The sequence below is a fragment of the Hyaena hyaena genome, unplaced genomic scaffold, assembly GCF_003009895.1.
Source record: "Hyaena hyaena isolate Hyena2069 unplaced genomic scaffold, ASM300989v1 scaffold_410, whole genome shotgun sequence".
In the NCBI taxonomy this organism is placed as follows: Eukaryota; Metazoa; Chordata; class Mammalia; order Carnivora; family Hyaenidae; genus Hyaena; species Hyaena hyaena.
In genome coordinates this window covers 1,232,188-1,256,615 of record NW_024081042.1, presented here as the reverse complement: position 1 = coordinate 1,256,615, position 24,428 = coordinate 1,232,188, and the positions used below count along the sequence as shown (strand labels likewise).

The 24,428-nt window shown below is 35.0% G+C and overlaps 1 protein-coding gene across 9 annotated transcripts in view; it reads left to right on the top strand.

Annotated features, from left to right (window-relative positions):
* Nucleotides 1-24,428, top strand: part of FNDC3A (fibronectin type III domain containing 3A) — a 147,113-nt gene that overhangs the window by 87,412 nt on the left and 35,273 nt on the right. For all 9 annotated transcript variants that reach the window (XM_039252154.1, XM_039252156.1, XM_039252152.1 and 6 more), the window contains 4 exons: nucleotides 11,166-11,406; nucleotides 15,691-15,960; nucleotides 17,091-17,149; nucleotides 22,773-22,930. In XM_039252154.1, coding sequence (XP_039108085.1) covers nucleotides 11,166-11,406; nucleotides 15,691-15,960; nucleotides 17,091-17,149; nucleotides 22,773-22,930 — 728 coding nt within the window. The remainder of the gene's footprint in view (nucleotides 1-11,165; nucleotides 11,407-15,690; nucleotides 15,961-17,090; nucleotides 17,150-22,772; nucleotides 22,931-24,428) is intronic.

Genomic DNA, 24,428 nt, shown 5'->3' with positions numbered 1-24,428 from the left:
AGCCAGATGTGGGGCTCAATCCCATGAACTCTGATATTATGACCTGAGCCAAAATCTAGAGTCAGACACTTAACCCCTGAACCACCCTGGTACTCCTGTTTTTCAAGTATTTTAGTATGGTTAGTATATTTGGACAAAAGAAAATATTAAATTGACATCATCATCATTTGGCTGTGTCTTTAGGTGTGGAATTATAATAGAAAGTTAGTTCTAGAGCTTTATTTCCCTGAAAATGTGAATACTGTAAGTAATACCTTAAGATTTATAAGTGCGTACACTAACATTGCTTTAAATTAATTATTTGTTTAGAAGTAATCCTAGACAGTGTTCCATCCTTATTCATAAAATGTCTCACAGACACCCATCATAATTATGTGGCATCTTGTGGTACAATGAAGAAAATTCAGACCTATAGACCTGCAGCCCTAAGGGCTAAGGGAATTAGTATTACCACACACCTAATAATCCTTTCCTATGTATGTACCACTTGAGAAGCTCTGGCTTAAAGAATAAGATATAGCTAACTTATTTGCACAGGCAAACTAAATTAAATTGTAAGGTCTCAGGTGTTCAGTATCTTCTGCTCCCGAGATTCTGTGTAGTCTGCACTCATTGTCTCAAATACTTTTTGGAAATACTCAGTTTCTTTCTTTAGCACTGAATTTACACTTGAAATTTTCTTTAGGCCCTCTCTTACTTCCTTCCTGTTATGTCAGAATATTGATAGGATATTGTGTTGGATTTACTGCCCATTCTGTGAACCCCCCTACTGTGAATGATGGCAAAAGATGATGATTCTGGTGAAGAGAATGGAAGTAGTATAAGAATTAGAGTCAGGAAAGCTGGATCCATATCTTATTTCAGACCCTTGCTGGCTGCATAGCCTTAGACAAATCAACTTCCTGAAGTCTCTGTGTCCTAACTGTAAGATGAGATGATAATATATATGAGATAACATTTGAAAGTATTTGTAAGCTTTTCAGAAGCTATGTCTATTTTTGTTTGACATATTGACTCTTCAGTTTATTGTAGCCTGCATTCTCTCTATAGTATCCTGCTAAATCTGCTCTCTGATATGTACCAAACTCAAAGCCTTTTTTTCCAGCCTAATCCTCTTTGACCCTTAAACATTTGATACCATTGTTATGATTTACCATGGATTTCCTTGGCATAAGCCTGTCCTGAATCTTTCTGCTTTTCTGATTGCTCCTTCTCAGACCTTTCTCTGCTTACATAAAGACCATATCTGGTCTTTTCTCTCTGGTATAGTTCAGTTCAACAAACATGTATTGAATGCACCATGTCCTAAGCTCTGTATTTGCTGCTAGTGACATAAAGATGTATTTGGTGCTACTGACAATTTATTTCAGTACAACTGAAGAGTATCCTGATGTGCTCTCTGATAACAGTGCCTTTTATTTTTATGGCAAATTCCTACCCTTCTCATTTCATTCAATCATGACCTTCTAGAAATAGCTTTCCTTGAAAGTTTCCAGGTGTCTCTCCTCTCTCCTTTTGGGTTCACATGGCACACTATGAACATCCCTCTTTTAGTGAATTTCTCACACTGCTTAATTATTTTTCTCTCCTGAGAAGATTATGAACTCTTACAGTTCCTGTACTCAGCAGCGGTCAACAAATATATATTGAGTGCTCATATATGTCTGGTAGTCTTCTAGATCATTATGATATACATGAATAAGAGGCACAGATCTCTGTTTCTCTGCAGTTAACATTCTTGTGGAAAGAATAAAACAATAAGCATAATACATGGATAAATTATGTAATGTGTTACGTGGTAAGCAATGGGGGTAGACAAGGAAAGAATATAGACCTGGTGACATTTTAAAATAGGGTCATGAGCATGGGCTTCATTGGAAAAGGTGACATTTGAACCAAGTCTTGAAGGACAGGTAGGAGTTAGCCATGTATTTTGGTGGGGTGGAAGAAGAGGATTCTGAGAACAGAAATAACCAGTGCAGATGGCCTAAGATGAGAACATGCCTGGGAATGGCAAGGTGGCCACTCTGGCACTACTGAGTCCTCAAAGCAGTATAGTCAGGGAACAAGACCAAATCATACAGGACTCATAACTTTATTTTCTCAGTGCTGAGAACAGCATCAGTCATTTAGTAGGGACCCAGTAAATATCTGTAAATCAGTCAGATAATCATCCACGTTGAGGTTCTTTAGCTTTATTTAGGCCAAGAGCCACTGAAATAATCTTCTTGTATTATTTATCTTCTGTACTATAAAGTACCTTTAGTTAGCTTGTTCACTCAATGAACTCTAGATTTTGACCTATAAAGTCTTACACAGTTCTGTTTCAGTTTATGTGTGTACCCTTCTCTTGGTATGTCTAATTGCATATCCATTTTTGCAGCCAAACATCCAGACCACCACAATAAAGCAAATATTGCAATAAAGGGAATCAAATGAATTGTTTAATTTCCCAGTGCATATAAAAATTACATTTATGGGGGCATTTGGATTTTGAACCTCCAACTCTTGATTTGGATTCAGGTTATGATCCCAGGTTCATGGGATCAAGCCCTGCTTCAGGCTCTGCACTGGGGGTGGAGCCTGCTTAAGATTCTCCTCTCTCTCTCTCTCTCTCTCTCTCTCTTTCATCTTTTGCCTGTCTCCCCTCACCTCTCTTTCTAAAATTAAAAAAAAAAAAAAACAACTTATGTTTACACTACATTATAGTCTGTTAAGTGTGCAATAGCATTATGTTTTTAAAATGTACATATTTTTATTTAAAAATACTTTGTTAGAAAATGATAACTATCATCTGGGCTTTCAGTCAGTTGTAATCATTTTGCTGGTGGAGGGTCTTGCCTTGATGTTGATGGCTCCTAACTTGATGATGATCAAGTTAGGGTGTTGCTTGCTGCAGGTTGGGGTAGCTATGGCAATTTCTTAAAATAAGACAACAGTGAAGTTTACCACATTGATTAACTCTTTTTATTTCCCACTAACAATTTCTCTGTAGCATATTGATGCTGTTTTACAGCATTTATGCACAGTAGAACGTCTTTCAAAATCAGAGTCATTTCTCTTAAACTCTACCACTGCTTGCTTCATCAACTAAGTTTATGTAAAATTCTGAATCCTTGGTTGTCATTGTAACAGTCTTTACAGCATCTTCATCAGGAGTAGATTCCATCTCAAGAATTCACTTTTTTGTTCATCAATAAAAAGCAGCTCCTTGTCCATTAAAATTTTATCATGGGATTGCATCACTTCAGTCCCATCCTCAGGCTCCCCTTCTAGTTCTAGTTCTGCTGTTTCTCCCATCTCTACAGTTACTTCCTCCACTGATGCCTTAAACCTTTGAAAGTCATCCATGAAGGTTGAAATCTGCTTCTTCCAAACTCCTGTTAATGTTGATATTTTGACCTCTTCCCCATGAATCATGAATGTTGTTTTTTTTAATCATGAACATTCTTCATGGCATCTAGAATGGTGAATTCTTTCTAGAAGGTTTTCGATTTACTTTGCCCAGATCCATCAGAGGAATCACTATCTATGGTAGCTATAGCCTTACAAAAAGTATTTCTTAAATAATAAGACTTAAAAGTCAGAATTACTCCTTGCTGTATGGGCTGCAGAATGGATGTTGTGTTAGCACACATGAACACAACATTAATCTCATTGTACATCTCCATCAGAGCTCCTGGTTGACTAGGTGCATTGTCAGCAGTAATATTTTGAAAGGAAATTTTTCTGAGCAGTAAGGTCTCAACAGTGGTCTTAAAATAATTCAGTAAACCATGTTGTAAACAGATGTGCTATTATCCAGGCACAGTAGAGCACAGTAGATCAGCATAATTCTTAAGGGCCCTAGGACTTTTGGAATGGTCAGTAAGCATTGGCTTCAACTTAAAGTCACCAGCTGCACTAGTCCCCAACAGTAGAATCAGCCTGTCCTTTGAAGCTTTAAAGTCCAGCATCATCTTCTCTCTAGCTGTCAAAGTCCTAGATGGCTTCTTCTTCCAGTAAATGGCTGTTTCATCTACAATGAAAATCTGTTGTTTTATTAGCCACCTTCATTAATTATCTTTAGCTAGATCCTCTGAATAATTTGCAACTTCAGTATGGTACTTCTGCTTCACTTTGCGTTTTTATGTAATAGAGATGGCTTCCTTCCTCAAACCACATGACATTACCTCTCCTAGCTTCAGACTTTTCTTCTGCAGCTTCTTCATTTCTCTCAGCCTCCTTAGAATTGAAGAGAAGGCTGCACTCTGGATTAAGTTTGGCTTAACGAAATGTGGCTGGTTTGATCCTTTATTCAGACCACTAAAACTTTCTTCATATCAGCAGTAAGTCTGTTTCACTTTCTTACCATTTGTTTGTTCATTGTAGTAGCACTTTTAATTTCATTCAAGAACTTTTCCTTTGCATTCGCAACTTTGCTAACTGTTTAGCACAAGAGGCCTAGTTTTTGGCCTAGGTTGGCTATCAGCAGGACTTCCTTCCTGAACTTAATCATTTCTGTATTTTTATTTAAAGTGAGAGTCCTGTGACTCTTCCTTTCACTTGAACACTTAGAGGTTATAATTCACTTGTAGGGTTATAATTGGCCTAATTTCAGTATTGTTGTGTCATGGGAATTAGGGAGACCTGAGGAGATGGGAGATAGACAGGGGAGCAGCTGTTTGATGGAGCAGTCAGAACACACATGACATTTATCTGGGTGCAATTCATGACACCCCAAACAATACAGTAGTAATATCACAAATCACCTTAACAAATATAATAATAATGAAAATGTTTGAGAGGTGCCTGCCTTTCTCAGTCAGTAGAGTATGCGACTCTTGATCTCATGATCATGAGTTCAAGCCCCATGTTAGGTGGAAGCCTACTTTAAAAAAGAAAAGAAAATGTTTGAAATATTGTGAGAATTACCAAAATGTGACACAGAAACTCCAAATGAGCAATTTGAGACGGCTTCCTTCCTTAAACCACATGACCTAACCTCTCCCAGCAGAAGTACTATACTGAAGTTGCAAATTATTCATTTCCACAGCTGTTGGAAAAATGGCACCAATAGACTTGTCATATGGTTGCCACAAACTTTCAGTTTTTTAGAAAATGTGATATTTATTTGCAAAGCTCAGTAAATCACAGCACAGTAAAACAAGATATGCCTGGGGCGCCTGGGTGGCTTAGTCGGTTAAGCGTCCGACTTTCGCTTAGGTCATGATCTCGCGGTTCGTGGGTTCGAGCCCCACGTCGGGCTCTGTGCTGACTGCCAGCCCAGAGCCTGGAGCCTGTTTCAGAGTCTGTGACTCCCCCTCTCTCTGACCCTCCCTGCTCACTCTGTCTCTCTCTCTCTCTCCTAGAAATAAATAAAAACATTAAAAATTTAAAAAAAAACAAACAAAAAAACAAGATATGCCTATATTCACATGCTCACTGGATAGTTTCCTTTCTCCATGGTTTTGTTAAAGCTGTTGTCTGAGGAACGCTACTCATTTGCTCATTTCTGCCTATAGAAAATCTATATTTATAGATATATATAGATTATACTATATCTATAGTATGTTTGCTATGTTGCCATGTAATTAAGTACATATTAATAGGATTCAGCAAATTTATGCATCCTAAAAAGTTAGGTCAGGCAAGTAAGGACTACAGACATAAAAATCCAGTGTTGGGACTGTTTAGCTCTATTGCTGAAGAAATAATAATAACATTAGATACCTTAGAGCATATTGGGGCAGAAAAGTGAAAGTTCCCAAAGATAGATCTTAATTTAAGATTAAGATCAAGATTTTTAAAAATTTTTTAATATTTATTTTTGAGATAGAAAGCAAGGGAGAGGCAGACAGAGAGGGAGACACAGAATCCAAAGCAGACTCCAGGCTCTGAGCTGTCAAGCACAGAACCCAATTTAAAGTTCGAACTCATGAACCAGGAGATCATGACTTGAGCCAAAGTCAGACGCTTAACTGCTTAAGCCACCCAGGCACCCCAGTATTAAGATTTAACAAAAGTACTTATAGTAAAAACATATGAAAAAAATTATGATTTACCTAGGCTATATTAGCCTTTGAATTTGTGATGTTTACACCAGTGGCATACTCCTATTAAATTTAGAAGCACTTCAGATATTAACTCATCATTTACTCATACATATATTTTAACTTCATTTTTAACAATAACATTAGACAGGATATCAGTAACTTTAAGAGTAATTGGTTCTGTCTTTCTCATTTGAGATTTGCTAAACCCAAACCTATTAATGTTAAAATTGCTAGTATTATACTGTACTTCCTCCGTATTTTTATTCAAGACTTTTGTATTATTGTTTGTTTTATAGCCTTTTTATTTTGTTGCTCTATACTTTAACATTCTACTCAAAAGTAATGGGAACCTGCATTATTTTATTCTGTTAAGTTTTGAAGAGAAGGTTGGTATTATTAAAATGTAAAATGCCCTTGCCTTGAGAAGCATAGAGTTCCTAAAGACAATTTTCCCACTTTGCCACTAGTGAACGAAAATGGCTCTTAAAATAGTCACTTAATTTTTAGTTACATAACTTATATTGTTGGATCAGAAAAGGAATCCTCATTTTTAGAAATCATTACTTTTTAAAAAGCAATTTTTTATTAACCATGAATCTATATAAGATACTGTCCAATATGAGAGACACCTAAAACTAGTTAAAATGATCTACAGAAAGAAAAATTGTTCACTAGATGCTTAAATATAAAGGAATATTAATTTTATAAAAAAGGTAATAGAAAATAGAAAATGTATTTAGTGATAATGAATAAGTATAGTTGTGTATTTTAAATATATATTTTTCTGATCATGATTATGTACAAAACTTGGAAAGGTTTAGAAAAGGGCAGGAAAAAAATTGAATTGAATGTTATAACCTAGAGTTTCTCTATATAAACATGTATTTACCTTTAGCCTTTTCTTAAACTACAGAATTATAGAGATAATTTTAGATATAACCGTAATGAGCTTTATTGTAGTTTAACAAGAAAGGGAAGTTTGTGAGAGATCGACATGCTTCAATAGAAGCAGAAATATGTGCCAACTAAACTAAGATATCAGATGAGGAAACAAAAACTGTAAAACTCAAAACACAAAGCAAACTCAGACACAGAAAGCAAATGGTGATGGTAGAAGGAACTTAATTTACTGGCAAATTATATTAACTTATAGACCCTAAGAGCATTGCAGCACAGAATAACACTTGATAGTTTAGTGGTAAAATTAATGATTTATCAAGAAAAGATTATAGACTACCTGAATGGGATGCCTGAAAAGCAGCATCGTAAGTTCTTTCCTGCCTTTCTTTAATGGCTCCCCTGTTTCTTTATGGAATGTGAGTTGTCATGGTGATGAGAGGGTACCTAACAGGAAGGGGATTGTAGATCTCATAATGTGGGGAAAAGGGCTATATCGGCTTCAGGAAAATTACAGATTACTCCTTTGAGCTGGACGTGGTATTTCACTTTGCCTTTATGTCAGCACACAGCAATGAGGTCAGTACTTTCTTCAGAGATTTTACATACCTGTCTGAGATCCATCTTCTCTGTCTCTCCTTGGGAGAACAGCTGAAAACCATGAGCAGCAGTGTAAGGGACTGGAAGGTAAGGGAGGATGAAGAGTTAGATGAGGATGAAGAGTTATAAGAGGAGTTGGAGAGAAAGGTTGTGATCATTTACTGACATTATTGTGTACATATATATAGTTAGATATATAAATTAATATCTGTTGAATGAATGGCCAGAAATATGTATATTATTATTTAATAACTTAAAGTAGGAATAATTTCAGGTTCACGGTGAGGCCATTGAAGTAGGTTGCTGAAAGTTAAGCAAAGTTGTAAAAGTTGAGAAAGTTACAGAATTCTAATAGCATGGTGTTGTTAAGAGGGGAGAAAGTAATGTGGCATTCTGGGAGAACTAATGAAATACATTATTTCTGGTCATATCATTGATTCAACAAGTTTCTTTGAGCATCTGCCATAGAGTTGAGCATCTGCTAGGAGTTGTTCTAGGTGTTAGGAAGAAAATGGTAAGCAGAACAGATTTATCATGGAATATATATTCTGGTGAAGAACACAGTAAATACAACCTCCTTTTTCTGCAGCCTCTTTTAATTATGTCTATGTTCAATAAAGGGGGGAAAACAGTTTTGCCTAATTAGAAATTGTGTGGCATATGTGGTTAGGTGGTCAGATCTATGTTGATAGCCCTATTTAATTCTATTTCATTGTCTTATGTTTGTTTTAATTTTTTTAACAAAGACTAAGTTGTATTATTTTTTTTTCTTTTCACAACTTATTGATTTTATTTTAATCATCACATTGATGTACCCTGTTAGTATAAAATTCAGCGTCTACATGGTTGGTTATTTGTCAGCAGCTGGACCTCGTGGATAGTTTTGAGGTGCCCATCCTCACTCTAAAGCTACTGACTGTTCAGATGGTTACTTGAAGTGGTACAATTCTCCACACTTTCTTGGTCCTGGTATGCCTGGTTGTTTACTGTTTGCTTGTTCTTTTCTGTTTCTTAGCTTTCTTTTTTAAAATTGTGTTAAAATATACATAACAAAAAATTTACTGTTATAACTTTAAATGTACAGTTCAGTGGCATTAAGTATATTCACTGTTGTACTATCTTCACTACCATCTGTTTCAGAATCTTCAGTTTGCAAAACTGAAACTGTACCAAATAAAGAATTGCTTCCCATTCTTCCTTCCCACAGCTTATCTTTGTATTTTAAATGTTCATTTTCAGTAGAAAAGTGGTTTTTAATTTCATAAGTAATTTAGCCATTTCTATTTAACCAGTGAGACACCTCACTTGTGTTGTGAAACTTAAAAAGACCCTAGAGGACAGGTACCTGTGGATTCTATGTCTACAAAATGGATACGACATGGAATTATAGCCAAATTGAAAGAGTTCAAATACTAGCTCCTCCACTTACTGCCTGTGTGACCTTAGTGAGTTACTTAGCATCATTGTGTGCCTCAGTTTCCCCATCTGAAAAATGGAGATAATAATAGTACCTATTTGTAATATTGTTACAAGGATTAAATAGTTAATACATGTTCCTTGAAGAACTTACAGTTAAGCTAGAGAGTAAAGCACATGCATTTGGAAAGTTACAAATACTACAGTGTTATAAATACCTACCCAGTGATACAGAATAAATATAATAGAAATGATAGAAGGAAGAGGTCATTGAGATTGTGGTGTCCAGGATAGGGATCATGGAAAGCAATCAAAAGAAACCTTCTGCAGACCCATAGCCCCACATCTCTACCAGCATTTTTGGTTATGTGTTCTGCCCTCTCATCTCAACTTGCACTTTCTTTTCACCTAGAACAGAGACAGACTTTTCTGCTCCTGTCTAGACCCAGTGCCCCATTGGAGTCTTGGATCCCATTCTCTTTTGCCTGCATTTTTCTCCCCTCTTTCACATCATCAATTTCTTATTCTCTGATAGGTCATTCTGACTAGTATATTGACATGTTGTAATTGCTGCTCTAAAAATAACACTTTTTTTTTTTTTTTTTTTAAGAGTTTTGACTCTACTACTGCTAGCCACCACTCTATGTTCCTCTCTGTGGGAATACTTACCAAAATTGGGCTTTTAGCTCTCTAATTCTGCTTCCCACATTCTCTCTTAAACCCGTTCCAGTCAGGGTCTGCCCCTGTGATTACACAGAAACTGTCCTCATCAAAGTCACAGTGACTTCCACATTGCTAAATCCAGTGGTCAGCTCTTAGTCTTCATTTTATTTGACATTTCAGCAGCATTTGACAAAGTTGATCCTTCTTCCTTGACGTGCTTCATCAAACATCCAGACTCCACAGTCTTCTTCCTACCTTGCTTGGTTATACTTTTCCGGTCTCTTCATACTGAACCCGTTGCACTGGCTTTCTTCTAAAGCTACTTCTATCTGTTAGGGGCTTTGTTCTGTTTTCTCTGCCCAGAACACTCTTCCAGATTTCTGCATGGCTAATTCCTTCTTTTCTGCTCAAATTTCATTTTGCCAGTAACGCCTATCCTAGTCACTCTATCTTATCTGTAATCCATCCTACTCCCAGGATACTTCTCATCCCACTTACCTGGTTTTTTCCTCATAATATTTATCACCTTGCAAAATTATATAAAGTAAATAATTTACTTTTGTTTTTGTGTTCATCATCCCTTTTAGTATATATAACCCTGCAAAGACATCCCTCACATTAGTCTCTTGCCTTACTACCAATGTCTTTGTTTTGGTCAAAAACAAGTTATTTTTTAGGGGCGCCTGGTCAGTTAAGCATCCAACTCATGATTTTGGCTCAGGCATAATCTCCCAGTTTGTGAGGTCCTGCCCTGTTGTCAGTTGCAGCCTGCTTGGGATTCTCTCTCTCTCTTGTTAAATAGGTGATAGGGAATAAGGAGTGTACTTGTGAGGAGCATCCAGGGTTATATAGAAGTGTTAACTCACTATATTGTACACCAGAATCTAATATTACACTCTATGTTAATCAACTGGAATTAATATAAAAACTTAAAGGAAATGTATAATTTCTAAAACAAAACCACAGATAACTTTTCTTCACTGGGAATTACTATATTAGGTGTTTGTCTCTTGTGAAAAGATCTTAAACTGTTAAAATTTTCTTGGTCATGGTCATAAGAATTTTGTATCTAAATGCAATATATAGCTGATCTTAGACATCTGGATCCAGTTTTTTTCCCCATTTCTATTTCACAGTTTGTGTTCTTTCCATAGCTTATTCCCACCCTTAATATGGAAAAGGAAATTAATTCCTGATCCTGTTGTATTTAAACCAAAAATTGTCTTGAGTCTCCTTTCATTGTTAACGCATCTTAACACATCACTAAATGCACATAACATAGGAATAAATACCTAATATTGTAGCCCATTGTTTATATTATTATTTAGCTAATCTCATCAGTGTTTTAAGATTTATATTGCATTGTATAATAAAAACTACCTCATGTTGATCAATACTAATTCATATGTGCTTAGTGTATTTAATAAATTTTTTTCATACTGATTCTGTAATATTTCTTAATGAACTTCTAATGGTATAAAAATTCTTACTCTAACCTTTTATAGAAGAATTGCTTATATCTTATGGAATAAATGTTTAATGTTCATTGTGTAGGTTATTGAAGACAATGGCGTTCGAAGAGTTGTTGTGGTTCCTCAGGCACCAGAGTTTCATCCTGGTGGTCACACAGTTATACACCGTTCTCCACATCCTCCTCCTCTGCCCGGTTTCATTCCTGTCCCAACCATGATGCCCCCTCCACCACGCCATATGTACTCACCAGTGACCGGAGCTGGAGACATGGCAACACAGTATATGCCACAGTATCAATCTTCGCAAGTATATGGAGATGTAGGTAAGATATCTAAAAATATTCCTGTTTTATGGAGTTGGTTCTCCTTTACTTGGATAAAATAAATACTATCTATTCTCTTGTTATATAAAAGAAATTACCAAACCCTAGCAGTGTCATAATCATGTTCTTTTGTCCAAGCACTATGTTATTAAGTATTTCATCTTCATGATCACCCTACAAAGCAAAAAGTAAACAAAATCAAAAAGGTAAAATAGCTTATATCATACAGCAGTATTTAGTGGGGACATGCTCAAACAAGAGCTTTTCTTCTCTGTCTTGCCAGCTAGGCTCTGAGGAAATTTTTCAGCCAGAAGTAATCATACTGGTGTTAAATCCTTAAACCTGTGATGCCACTTACCAAAGTTGCTAGGTTATGTAAAGGATTGAAAAACCAAAACAAAACAAGATTCAACCTTGGCCCCCAGAGAGTTAACAAATTATTGGGAAGAATAGACAAGCACACACACATACAAAATAGTAATCTAATTATTTCCTTTGGGTTTATATACCATATGCTAACAGCTCTTGGATTTGTATCTCCAGCCAAAACCTGGCCTCAAAGCTTCAGGCTTAATTTCTTATTAATACCTCCACTTAATTGCCTCATGCATTTCTCTTATATTGTTTCTAAACATAAATCTCAATTATGTAGCCTGCTTTTCTCTGTCATCTTTGTCTTGATAGATGGTACCACTGTGCACTCAGTTTGCTGAAGTGAAAAGCACATGGTCAAATCTGATTGTTACTTCTTTAACCCCTACATCAGTTGTTACCAGCTTTATTTTCAGAAGTTTCCCAGTTCTATCTACTTTTTCCCCACTGCTACTCAAATATAGTCCACTATCACCTCTTGTCAGAACAACGTAACAGCAGCTTTCTCTGCTGTTCTATGCTGTCATTCTTGCACCAAGCCATCTAGGCTCATGAGGCCAGAGTGATCATTTTAAAATATAAATCAAACCATTCTCATATTTTAAAGATTTCAGTAACTTCTCATTATATTTAGTATAAAATCCTGAACCTTCCCTTAGACTAGGATTTCTCAGCCTCTATACTGTTGATATTTGGGAATGGATGAGTCTTTGTTTTGGAATGCAAAACTGTACATTGTAGAATATTCAAGAGAAGCCTTGCTCTCCACCTACCAGATGATAGTAGCATACCAACCCACCCTCCCCTACCCTCACCCAGTTGTGGCAACTAAAATTATCTCCACACATTGCTGAATGAATCCTAGGGCCAAAATTGGCCCTGGTTGCAAACCACTGGCCTGAATAAGGCTCTGTCCTGTGGCCTCTGACTGCTTTGTTCCATTGTCCCCATCCCACCCCCTTCAGTTTTTCAAAATCTCCAAGCTCTTTTTGCCTCAGTGCCTTGCACATGGTGTTCTCTCTGCCCAGAACGCTCTTTTCCCTTTTCTGTGGAAGGCTCTTACCTCCCACCCTGCTAGATTTCAGCTTTCAGACCCTCTGTGACCTTACCTTATCAGTCACTTACACTGAAACCTGTTTCCTTCACAGAACTTAACACAATTTGATTTTGTTTTAATTTGTATGCCTTTCTTCCTTATTTGACAGTTAACTCCCTGAGAACTAAATCTTTTTAATCTGTCACTTGCACTTAGTAGTATCTACCACAATGTTTAGTAAATTTACAGAATAAATAACTCTAAATAGGGAACTTTAAATATACAGCATAGCCTATAAACAGTATCTTATATGTTCTGTCATGTATCATATTTTTCAAACTTCTGTTGCCCAATTAAGGCATATTGATTCTGTAGGTTTGGATAGAATTTGGGTTTCTGCATCTCTAACAAACTCCCAGGTAAGGCTCATGCAGTGGTCCAGTGAAAATTTGAGTAGCAAGAGTTTATGCTACAAATCAGTCTCATCCTTCTATTATGAATTATTTTTTAAAAAGTGAGAAAATTATAATAAAAAACTAGAAGTTATAATTATTGCTATTTTGCATTGGTAGAACCCATTGTTGTTCAGAGGGGATATTAGAATACATGGATATGATTCATAATTATGTGAAGGAAAGTGAAAATTACAAATCCACCAAGGGTACAAATTTAGAAACTAGCTACCCGGTGATGGAAGACAGGAGTCATTCTGGATTCAAGGTTATAAGCCAAAGCATCTACCACTGTATCCAAATAACTGACAGTAGTTTTGTAACCAGTAGCTGTCTCCATGAAAAGGAAATTCTAGCTCTTTCATATAAATATATGCACAATATGTATATTTGACATAAATGTTCATGCAAATATGTTGTATTTTTTTTTTTCATTTAGGCTGTTTCATTTAAGGCTTAGTTCAAGAGTGTATGATGCTACTCCCTCCTTATGGCTGAAAAGTATTACATTATGTGAATATAATCTTGTTTACTCATTTACTAACTGATGGACATTTGAGTTGTTTCCACTTTTTGTCCATCATGAGTAATAATGCCTTGACAGTTGTCACAAGTCTTTTATATAGACAGGTTTTCACTTCTGGATTAGAAGTGAAATTGCTGGCTTGTATAGTAATTTTATGTTTAACTTCTTGAGAAGCTGCAAAACTGTTTTCCTTAGTGTTTGCACTATTTTACATTCCTATCAGCAATGTGTGAGGGTTCTAATTTCTCCATATCCTTGCTAAAACTTGATTCTAGCCATTCTGGTGAGTATGAACTTTTGTCTCATTGTGGTTTTGATTTCCTTGTCTCTCATTACTGATGTTGAACATCTTTTCATTTGCTTTACTGGCCATTTGTATGTCTTCTTTGGAGAGATGTCTATTCAAATCCTGCACTCATTTTTTTTAGTTGGGTTATTTGTCTTTTTATTATTGAGTTGTAATAGTTTTGGTATATTCTAGATACAAGTCCCTTATCAGATTTATGATATGCAGATATTTTCTCCCACATTGTCTTTTCGCTTTCTTGATGGTATCCTCTAATGAAGAAAAGAAAAATTTTGGTGAAATCTGATTTATTTTTATTTGATTGCTTGTGCTTTTGGTGTCATATCAAAGAAACTATTATCTAACCCAAAGTCATAGAGATTTACAGCTATATTTCCTTCTTTAATAGTTTTACTTCCTACATTTAGGTCTTTGACTCATTTTAATTTTTGTATAGTGTGAGGTAGATGTCCAAACTCCCTTCTTTTATGTGTAGATAACCAAATTCCTGTTTTTTTATTCTAATGTTTTATGTACATATCCTTATAATACTCATTTCAGGAATATTGTACAGGAGCGCCTGGGTGGCTCAGTTGGTTGAGCATCCGACTTTGGCGCAGGTCATGACCTCACGGTTTGTGGATTCGAGCCCCGTGTCAGTCTCTGTGATGACAGCTAGCTCAGAGCCTGGAGCCTGCTTTGGATTCTGTGTCTCTCTCTTTCTCTGACCCTCCCCTGCTCATGCTGTCTCTCTCTCTCTCTCTCTCTATCTCAGAAATAAGTAAAACGTTAAAGAAAATATTTTAAAAAAAGAATATTGTACTAATTTTCTTAAAACACTGATAAATTAAAACTTTACTGAGATTTTTGAGCCTTTTTAAAAAAATATTTTTCTCATTACAGATTTTAATTTTAAAATAAAAATAAACTCTGAAGACAATTAATTTAACAATTTTTTGGAGCTTATTGATTTTATTATAATGCTATGTGACTTTTAGTACAATAAATATGTTCTTCTGAATCACAACATTGAATTTATGATATCTAGAGATACAGTATTTTGTACCTAGATTCTGTTCTTACTAAACAATCCCACTTATTTTTGTTAACTCCTAAAACTGTTTTTCAGTGATTTGATTTGTGGTGTTTTGTTTTCTGTTTTGTTTTGTTTTAGTCATCAGGGAATTTAGACATGGTGGTTTTCTGTTTACCTATTTTATATATTTGAAATTGAAAGAGATGCTAAAAGTGATGGCTACAAAAGAGCAAAAGAAAAAAGGACTGTACACATTTCAATTCAGGTCTTACTCCCCACCTTTGATTATCATAACATACCACCAAGCTGCTTCTGTGGAGATTAATAGTTAATTGGGAAAAGATGAAGAAAAGAAACATCTCTAAATTTATTTGATATAGATAATTATAACCAAAAAGCTTCATTCTCTCAAGTTGATGGAGAAACAGAAATAGCTTTTTTTGCAAAATTATTCTTTAAATGTTTTATAATAATTTTTATGTAATGATAGATTTATTTCCTATTCCTTTTTTGTGCCATAAATGTATTTACAGTAAATTGACCTTTTAAAATGTTTTTATCTTTATTTCTTCCTAGATGCTCACTCTACTCATGGAAGGTCCAACTTTAGAGATGAAAGATCTAGTAAAACATATGAACGTTTACAGAAAAAATTAAAGGATCGCCAGGGAACACAGAAAGATAAAATGAGCAGTCCACCATCATCACCCCAGAAATGCCCTTCTCCCATAAATGAACATAATGGGCTTATAAAAGGGCAAAATGCTAGTGGTGTAAACGTAGGATCAGCAAAGAACAAGTCCGGGAAAGGGAAAGGTGGTGCACAAATTGATACAGAAATAGAAGGTAACTATTTTAACTAGTCCTGTTAGTACTTTTCATCATTGTTTAATCAACCAGAAGTATATTTTTTCATTTATTTCATCATGCTCCAGATAAGCCATAGATTAATAACACTTCTAAATGTGAGAAAACATTTTAGAACCCAAATTGTTGCTAGGGTACTTCTCTTTACAATTTGGGAAAGCTCAGTTAGTAATTTCACCTTGTTGTAAATTTTACTAGCCAAGAGAAATTTCTGTCTGAAAGGAAAACCCTAATAAAGTTCGTTCAGATTCATTTTCCTCTCTTTCTGTGCCTTTGACAAGGCTGTGCTGGTTTTTATCAATTTTAGTTTTTTATTTCTCTCAACTTTTTTATATGTAAGTCCCTGAAAGCAACTCATTGTATCATTTACCAGTCTATATACTCTATAGTTAGGATTGAGTATTCTCCATTACTTTCTTCAGAAGTTCTTAAAATTCTCATATTTCCCTAGGAACCTTCCCCAACTTGTGAGTAACTTCCACTATATGAACTCTGAGCACTACTTCATTTTCTTTATAATACCCATCCCCCACCCACACATTTTAATGCTTTAACAGCCTCATGGCTGTTATTAACAAGAATATTGCCCCATATTTTTGAGACCTTCTGATCATCCTTTTTCAGAATGAGTTAAAATCATTCTGAAATCAGAATGAATGATATTTCAGAAGAGTTAAGCTAAAGTTCACATATATCAGTTATGGATACAAGTTCTGGTCAAGTCATTTATATTTTTATTTTGGGGATCATAGTTACAGCCTATCAAGAAACAAATACGCAGTCAACTCGTCAGGTAACTTTAAGAGGTAGGAAACTGGGAAATGAGAATTCCAGAGAGTATTTTTTATAAGTAACAATATACTTTACGTTAGAAAAACTTTGTGACTGGTTCAGATATATATAGTGGTATTATGATTAGTGATCATAGTTAAAATGGAAATAGAAACTGAAGCAGAAGAATCCTGAATATGAACTAAAGTGAGAACTACAAAATAAAAATCTCCAATTACAATCATAGTTTCAGAAGACACATTGTGGAGAGAGAGGGATGATTGCATTTAAGTTCACTTTTTAATATTCTTTTTTTTTCTTTTTTTTTTTTTTTTAAGAAAAAGATGAAGAAACTAAAGCTTTTGAAGCACTTCTTTCCAACATTGTCAAACCAGTGGTAAGTATTGCATGTATTTTCTTGACATTTATATTTAGTATTTTTCACATAGGATTTTGGTATATTTAAATCAAGTCCTTTTTAAAACCATATGAGCAGTGCACGTGACTCTTGATCATGAGGTCGTGAGTTCAAGCCCCACATTGCGTGTAGAAATTACTTAAGTAAAAATTTGGGGTGCCTGGGTGGCTCAGTTGCTTAAGCACCTGACTCTTGGCTTTGACTCAGGTTATGATTTACAATTTATGAGCTCGAGCCCCACATCCAGCTACGCACAGACAGTGCAGAGCCTGCCTGGGGATTTTCTTTCCTGCCTGGGATTCTGTTTTACTCTCTTTCTGCCCCTCCCTTGCTTGCTGTCTCTCTCTCTTTCTCTCTCTTTCTGTCTCTCTCTCTCTCTCAAAAATAAAAAGTAAACTTAATAAATAAATTTTTTTAAAAAGCTGTATTATGGGGTGCCTGGGTGGCTCAGTCAGTTAAGGGTCTGACTTTGGCTCAGGTCATGATCTCATGGTTCGTGGGTTCAAGCCCCGCATCAGGCTATGTGCTGGCAGCTCAGAGCCTGAGCCTGTTTCAGATTCTGCGTCTCCCTCTCTCTCTGACCCTCCCCTGCTCATGCTGTCTCTCTCTCTCTCTCTCAGAAATAAATAAAACATTAAAAAAAATTTTTTTAAAGCTGTATTATAAGTAATGTGATATCAATAATGGAGCAATATAGATCTGATACAAAAAGAGATATGTTGATTGGTAAAGCAGAACATTCCATCAAGAATTCATTTTTTTAATGTTTTATTTATTTTTTGAGAGAGCATAAGCAGGAGAGAGTCAGAGAGAGAGGAGGACAGAGAATCCAAAGCAGGCTGCATGCTGACAGGCTGACACCAGCAAGCCCAATGGAGGGCTCAAACTCATGAGAACCTTGAGATCATGACCTGACCCAAAGTCAGACCCTCAACTGACTAAGCCGCCCAGGCACTCCAGAGAATTCATTTTTTAAACTAGGATTTAATATATGCCTAATGACATTGAAAATCATTGGAAGAGAAAAAGATATAATAAATAATGTGGGTATGACTGATTATTAGCTTTTTAAAAATCCATTTCTATGATTTCCATATAAAATATATTCAGTTAACTCTAGATATAAAAAGAATTAAACTATAGAAGAAAGTTAATATTACCCAATACTATATAAGTATAGAATTAATAGAAGAAATAAGAAAATCAGCAAAAGATATATTAGTAAAACTGACTACATAAAATTTTCAGCTTTTTTTTAAAAAGCCTAAGTAAAGGCTATCATTCCTAATAAGAAAACTATTTACATCAGACTTGACAAAAGATTAATTTTAAATGCTCATACAAATTGAATGTTTTAAGCCCATTTAGACCCCAAAGTGTTTTTTACTAGTAACCAAAAGAAATATCAATTAAACTTCTCTGAAACCATAAGGACCTATTTCTCAGTAAAAAGCTACACAAACAAAAAGTTTTTGCAGCACTAATATTAAAAATAAAACAAAAGTTGGGGTGCCTGGGTGGCTCAATCAGTTAACCAACATACTTCAGCTTAGATCAAGATTTCATGGTTTGTGGGTTTGGGCTCCATGCTGATAATACAGAGTCTGCTGTGTCTTTGTCTCTCTCTGCCCCTCCCCTGCTCACTCTCTCTTTCTCAAAACAGAATTGAGCTTATACATGTAAATTATATAAACATATAGAGAATTACTCCATAGTAATAGCTAATGCAAGTTTACTAGTGTCAGACTCTGTTCAAAATTCTTTGAAAACACATGCATTATTTTCTTTAATTCCTAGAACAACCTCCTATGTACTATTTCCCCTATTTTACAGAAGAGGAAACTGAAACAAGAACAGGTTTAACAAGTAGTATTAAAATTCAGTCAATATCCTTCCAAGATCTCTGTATATCTAAATGTATATCACTAGATTTACTAAAAAAAGAAATTTGCAAGCCTTAATAGAATTGGTATTTAAATGACATAATAGCTAATACCAGCAGTATTTACTTGTTATAGTATATAATATTAAAAGTATAATTTGTTCAGGCCATAAATAATGGAATAATTCTTTTAAAGAATTTCCTGCCCAGTATTACAAGGAAGATGTAATTTTGTAAAATAAGTCCTCTATGTCCTGAAACAAAGTAGTGCTGATTGTTTTGCTTTGTTTTATTTGTCTTTACAGTTGGGGTAGCTATAACTCCTTTACTAAATTACTTGTGAGGTGTAGGGGTGTGTGTGTGTATGTGTGTAGTTGTTTTTGTATGTTCTGGTTCATTTAGAGCATCAAACTAAATGAGTATTCACTTACTCATTCCATAAATATTTGACCAGTAATAAAACCCCACATGCTGTGCTAAAAGCCAGAGATAGAATGAAAAGCAAAGGATAGGCATGGCCCCTGCCTTCAGAGCTTAAGTTAGTCGAATAAATCATGCAGTAAATATGAAATTCTATTTGGAGTGCCAGAACAAAGAGATACAGTGCTGTAAGAAAATACAGTAATATTTTGGCAGGGGTATAAAAATAAATATCCCTAAGGAAGAGTAATTGAACTGAAATTTAAATAGTAGTACTGTGGACTATGGGTGGGGGTGGGAGTTAGTGTGGGGAGAATAGTGCAAAGTGACCAACATTTGAGGAACCAAAAAAAAAAAAAAAAGCTCACTCAGTATGACTCAGGTGTGGTGTATAGGGGAAAACATGCTAATAGTCTCAGCTCAGCTGCACATTCAGGAGTTGAGTGACCTAGGTTGAGTGACTTCTGAAACTACTTCTTCCAAAAAATGGAGTATATATAGTATTGTATTTCCTCACATGCTAAAATAACTAATGGTATTAGATGAAAGTATTTGCCTTTTTTATTGGGCTTCTTTGAAACTGTGTTGTCTCATTCTGACAAAATCTGCTGACATCTTTATTTTAATAATGCTTAAAATTAGACATGGATTGCCTTTTATCCAGTACCTTTTTACTTTCAGAATTTTTATCCTTTCCTTTTCCTTTTAATGATCACTGGAACATCTGACTCCAGGCTTCCTTAGACTCAGCCTTTGAGTTATCTTCAGTTATACTCTTACTTCCTAATCCCAGTATCCATACAAGGGGATTGTCATTTCAGTAGCTTCCTAGCTAGACCTCATTTAACCTGACAACTTCAAGAGTGGTTTTGATCACTACCTGAGAAGATCAGTCTGCCACAAAAATTAAAATATACTGTATTTTATACATTTGTATAATATAATCCAACCACTTCTCTTTTCATTTTTGCTTACTACTGTTTAGTCTTTATCAGTACTCAGACATATTTTTACTTTGTTATGTCTGTTTTCAGCTACCACCTAGAAGTGAATTCGACGTGGAGGCATTTTGTAATGGGAAAAAAACTGATTTATTCAGGTCCTAGTCACTACTAGTTGAGTGACATATTTTTTTGTCTTAGAGAGTAATTATAAGAATCAAATGAGATAGATATAAAAGCCACTTTTACTTCTAAAATAGCATACATATAGAAGACTTATTTCAGATGATTTCCATATATTTATGTACTTATGTTAGTTCATAGGCTATTTTCCTGAAAAAAAAAAAAAGCTGCTGAGAATGGAAGTCTTGAATCATAAATTTTTATAGTAGTTCCCAAGTAGCTCTACACAGAGATCATACCAATACATACTCTAATATATAGTCTTATCTACATTTAAGAGAGAGTGCATTTCTCCAAACCCTTAACACAGTGGTTATTACTAGCTTTTTAATCTTCCCAGTGTGCTGTATAAAAATTGGTACCTTGTCTTAATTTACATGTATTCAATTATGAATGTAATTACATAAAAATAAACTAGAAATGGATTAAAGATCTAAATTTGAGACCTGAAAACAAAACTCCTAGAAGAAAACATGGACAGCAATTTGCTTGACATCAGGTGCAGAATGTTTTTCTATATATGTCTCCCTAGGCAAGGCAACAAAAGCAAAATTAAAGTATTAGGACTACACCAGTATGAGATACCACTTTACACCTATCAGAATGACTAAAATCAAAACAACAGAATATAACAAATGTTGGCAAAGATATACAGAAAAAAGAACCCTCATACACTTTAGGTAGGAATGCAAATTAATGTAGCCACTGTGGGAAACAATATGGAGGGTCCTCCAAAAACATAACTATTCCATTACTGGGTTTTTACCCAAAAACAAAAACACTAATTCAACACTAATTCAAAAAGATATATGCACTCTTATGTGGTAGCATTATTTATAATAGCTAAGTATGGAAGCAGTCTCAAGCATCCATCCATAGATGAATGGATAAAGATGTGGTATATATGTACCATATATGCAATGGAATATTACTCAGCCATAAAAGAGAATGAAATCTCACCATTTGCAACAACATGGATGGACCTAGAGGGTATAATGCTAAGTGAAATAAGTCAGAGAAAGAGAAACATCATATGATTTCACTCCTGTGTGGAACTTAAGAAGCAAAACAGATGAAAAAACAAGAAAAGAGAGCAAAAAACAGACTCTTAAATACAGAGAACAAACTGGTGCGGTGATTGCCAGAGGGGAAATGAATGTGGGGATGGTTGAAAAAAATAAAGGGGATTAAGAATACATTTATCAGGGGTGCTTGGCTGGCTCATTCAGTGGAGCATGCAACTCTTGATCTTGGGGGGGTTGTGAGTTCAAGCCCTACACTGGCTGTAGAGTTTACTTGAAAATAAAGTCTTAAAAAAAAATACACTCACCATGGTGAGCACTAAGACATGTATAGAATTGTTGAGTCTCACTGTATTGTACACCTGAAACCAATGTAACACTGTATATATACTTCAACCCATTTCTAGAAACCCTTAATGCAGTGAACATATTACTAACTTTTTAATCTTCCCAGTCTGTTGGGTGAAAAATGGTTACCTTGTTTTTAATTTACGCTTATTTAATTGTGACTGCGTTTACACATCATCTGTTAGATTATCCATTTATATTTCTTCAGTCAGTTCATGTTGTGTGCTCATTTTTCTTGAGTTTATCTTTTTCTTACTGTAAGACACTTTAAAAAAAATTTTTTTTTAATTAAAAGCAGGAATCACAAGCAGAGGAAAGGGGCAGAAAGAGAGAGGGGGAGGTCAGTCAGGTCAGGAAGAGAGAGAGAAAGAGAGAGTGAGAGAGAGAGAGAGTTCACAAGCTCCACACTCAGCACAGAGTCTGACACAAGGCTAAGACCCACTCTACCATGGGATCATGAGTTAGATGCTCAACTGAGCCATAAGATACTTTCTAAATTGAGGAAATGAACCTTTTCAAATACATTACAAGAGTGGACTTTTTTCCCCATTCTTTTTTGACTGTATATGGTGTTTACACTAATAGTTTTAAGTGGCCCATAATGGTCCTTGGATTTTTTATTGAACCCATTTGCCCTTTCACAACAAACTATATCTCCTCTACAAATGGACAGGCTTCTATTTGTGAGCCATTTTATGTAAGTAGATACAGATATATTTTGTTTAATCTTGAAACCTCATTAGATTTTTCACTGTTCCTTCTACACATTATAGTTTCAGACAGTTCTAAATATTATGTTTTTGCAGGCCTCAGACATCCAGTCAAGGACAGTAGTACTTACCTGGTCACCTCCTTCCAGTTTCATAAATGGCGAAACAGATGAGACTACTGTGCCAGAGCTCTATAGTTACGATATTCTGGTCTCAAGTACTGGGAAAGATGGAAAATATAAAAGTGTATATGTGTAAGTATTTGTTAGTTTTACTCCCTCCCATTATGTAAGCCAGGGGTTTATCATAAAGAGCTTAATACTAATTTTGTTCTGTTTTTCCCTCTTGATGCTTTCATTTTGAAGCTATAAATTGACAAGTGATATTGATTTCAGTGTATGTAGTCCAAATGCCAGCTGGTACACATCTGTCTACAGTCCTTTGGAATAATTGCTTTCATTGGCCACATTCAGATTTAGTATTTTTCAATTGGCCCCCTAATAAATGTTTCACTATTCACATATTCCTGAGACAGAGGTATAAATTATAGTAGTAGAAGCCCAAATCAGAAACAGAGAATTTTTCTATCATGAACTTATGAAATCTGGTAACGCTCTTCCAAGGAGTTGGCTTTAATTCTTATACGTCAAGTTAATTCCCTATTATAAAATGAATTTAGTATCATTGTTCCTTATTTGTATATTGGTATGTTAATAATCATATGTTGAAAGCCTACCATAATTCTCTTTCCCTGGTTCAAAAGTGTTATTATATACCAAGAAGCCATAGAGTCATTGGCTAAAATGTGACATTTATGACTGACAGTTGTAAAATATTTTTTTGTCCTTTTTCATGTAGAAATTGCTTATTCTAATGAAAAAGTAAAGAGTGAAGTTGATTATTATAATTTAAACACTGGAAAGATTGTAAAGGAGGTAGGTTAGTGATTTGAATGATCATAGTTAACATAGAACACTGGACACATAGCTTTCTTGGTATTGTTTAAAAAAATAGCTAATATAAGGAAGAAAGGAGAGTGGAAGTGCTCCAGTATATATCTTCTAGTAACATAAGGTTAGAAAAAAGTCCTGCCTTCTTCTCTCTATTGAGATTTCCTTGTGTTTATTCTATTCATATGTTTTAAAAGAGACAAAGTTACCTAAGGGGTAAATAAGAGTAAAGGACCATCAACATCAAGGTTTCTTTTTATGTTAATGGCAGTTTCTAGTTAGGTATAGCTGCTTGCTAGAATGAAGCATTTATTTCCATTTACAGCCTGATCAGAGAACAGAAGAGGGACATTAGTCACCTTCTTTACTCTGCACCATTTAAGGTCTCTCTCCCAAGATTCTACTGCCCAATTCATTAAGTGTTCTTCTCTCAGTGGGGAGAGGTTTTCTTTCTCATATTTCTTGGTTTTGATTTGAGAAAAGATGGAGAAGAATCTCATAAAAAGAGAAGAGAGAAACTTGGCTGAAGGAAATGGAACAGAGATTAATGATTTTTTTTAAAAAGATTGAAAATGGGCTGGGTTTTTGACCATACATACAAGTCATCGTATCAAATGATTATTTTAAGATATGTACCGTTATATTTGAAAATGTGAAAGTACAATAGTGGCTATGAGTGAAATGCTCTACTTCAGATTATTCACTTTTTTCCTAATCTCATTAAATTGTAATATTTTAAATAAGGTTTCATGTTACATTCTAATAAAATGCAGTAGTGGCACACTCCTTGTAAAAATTTGGT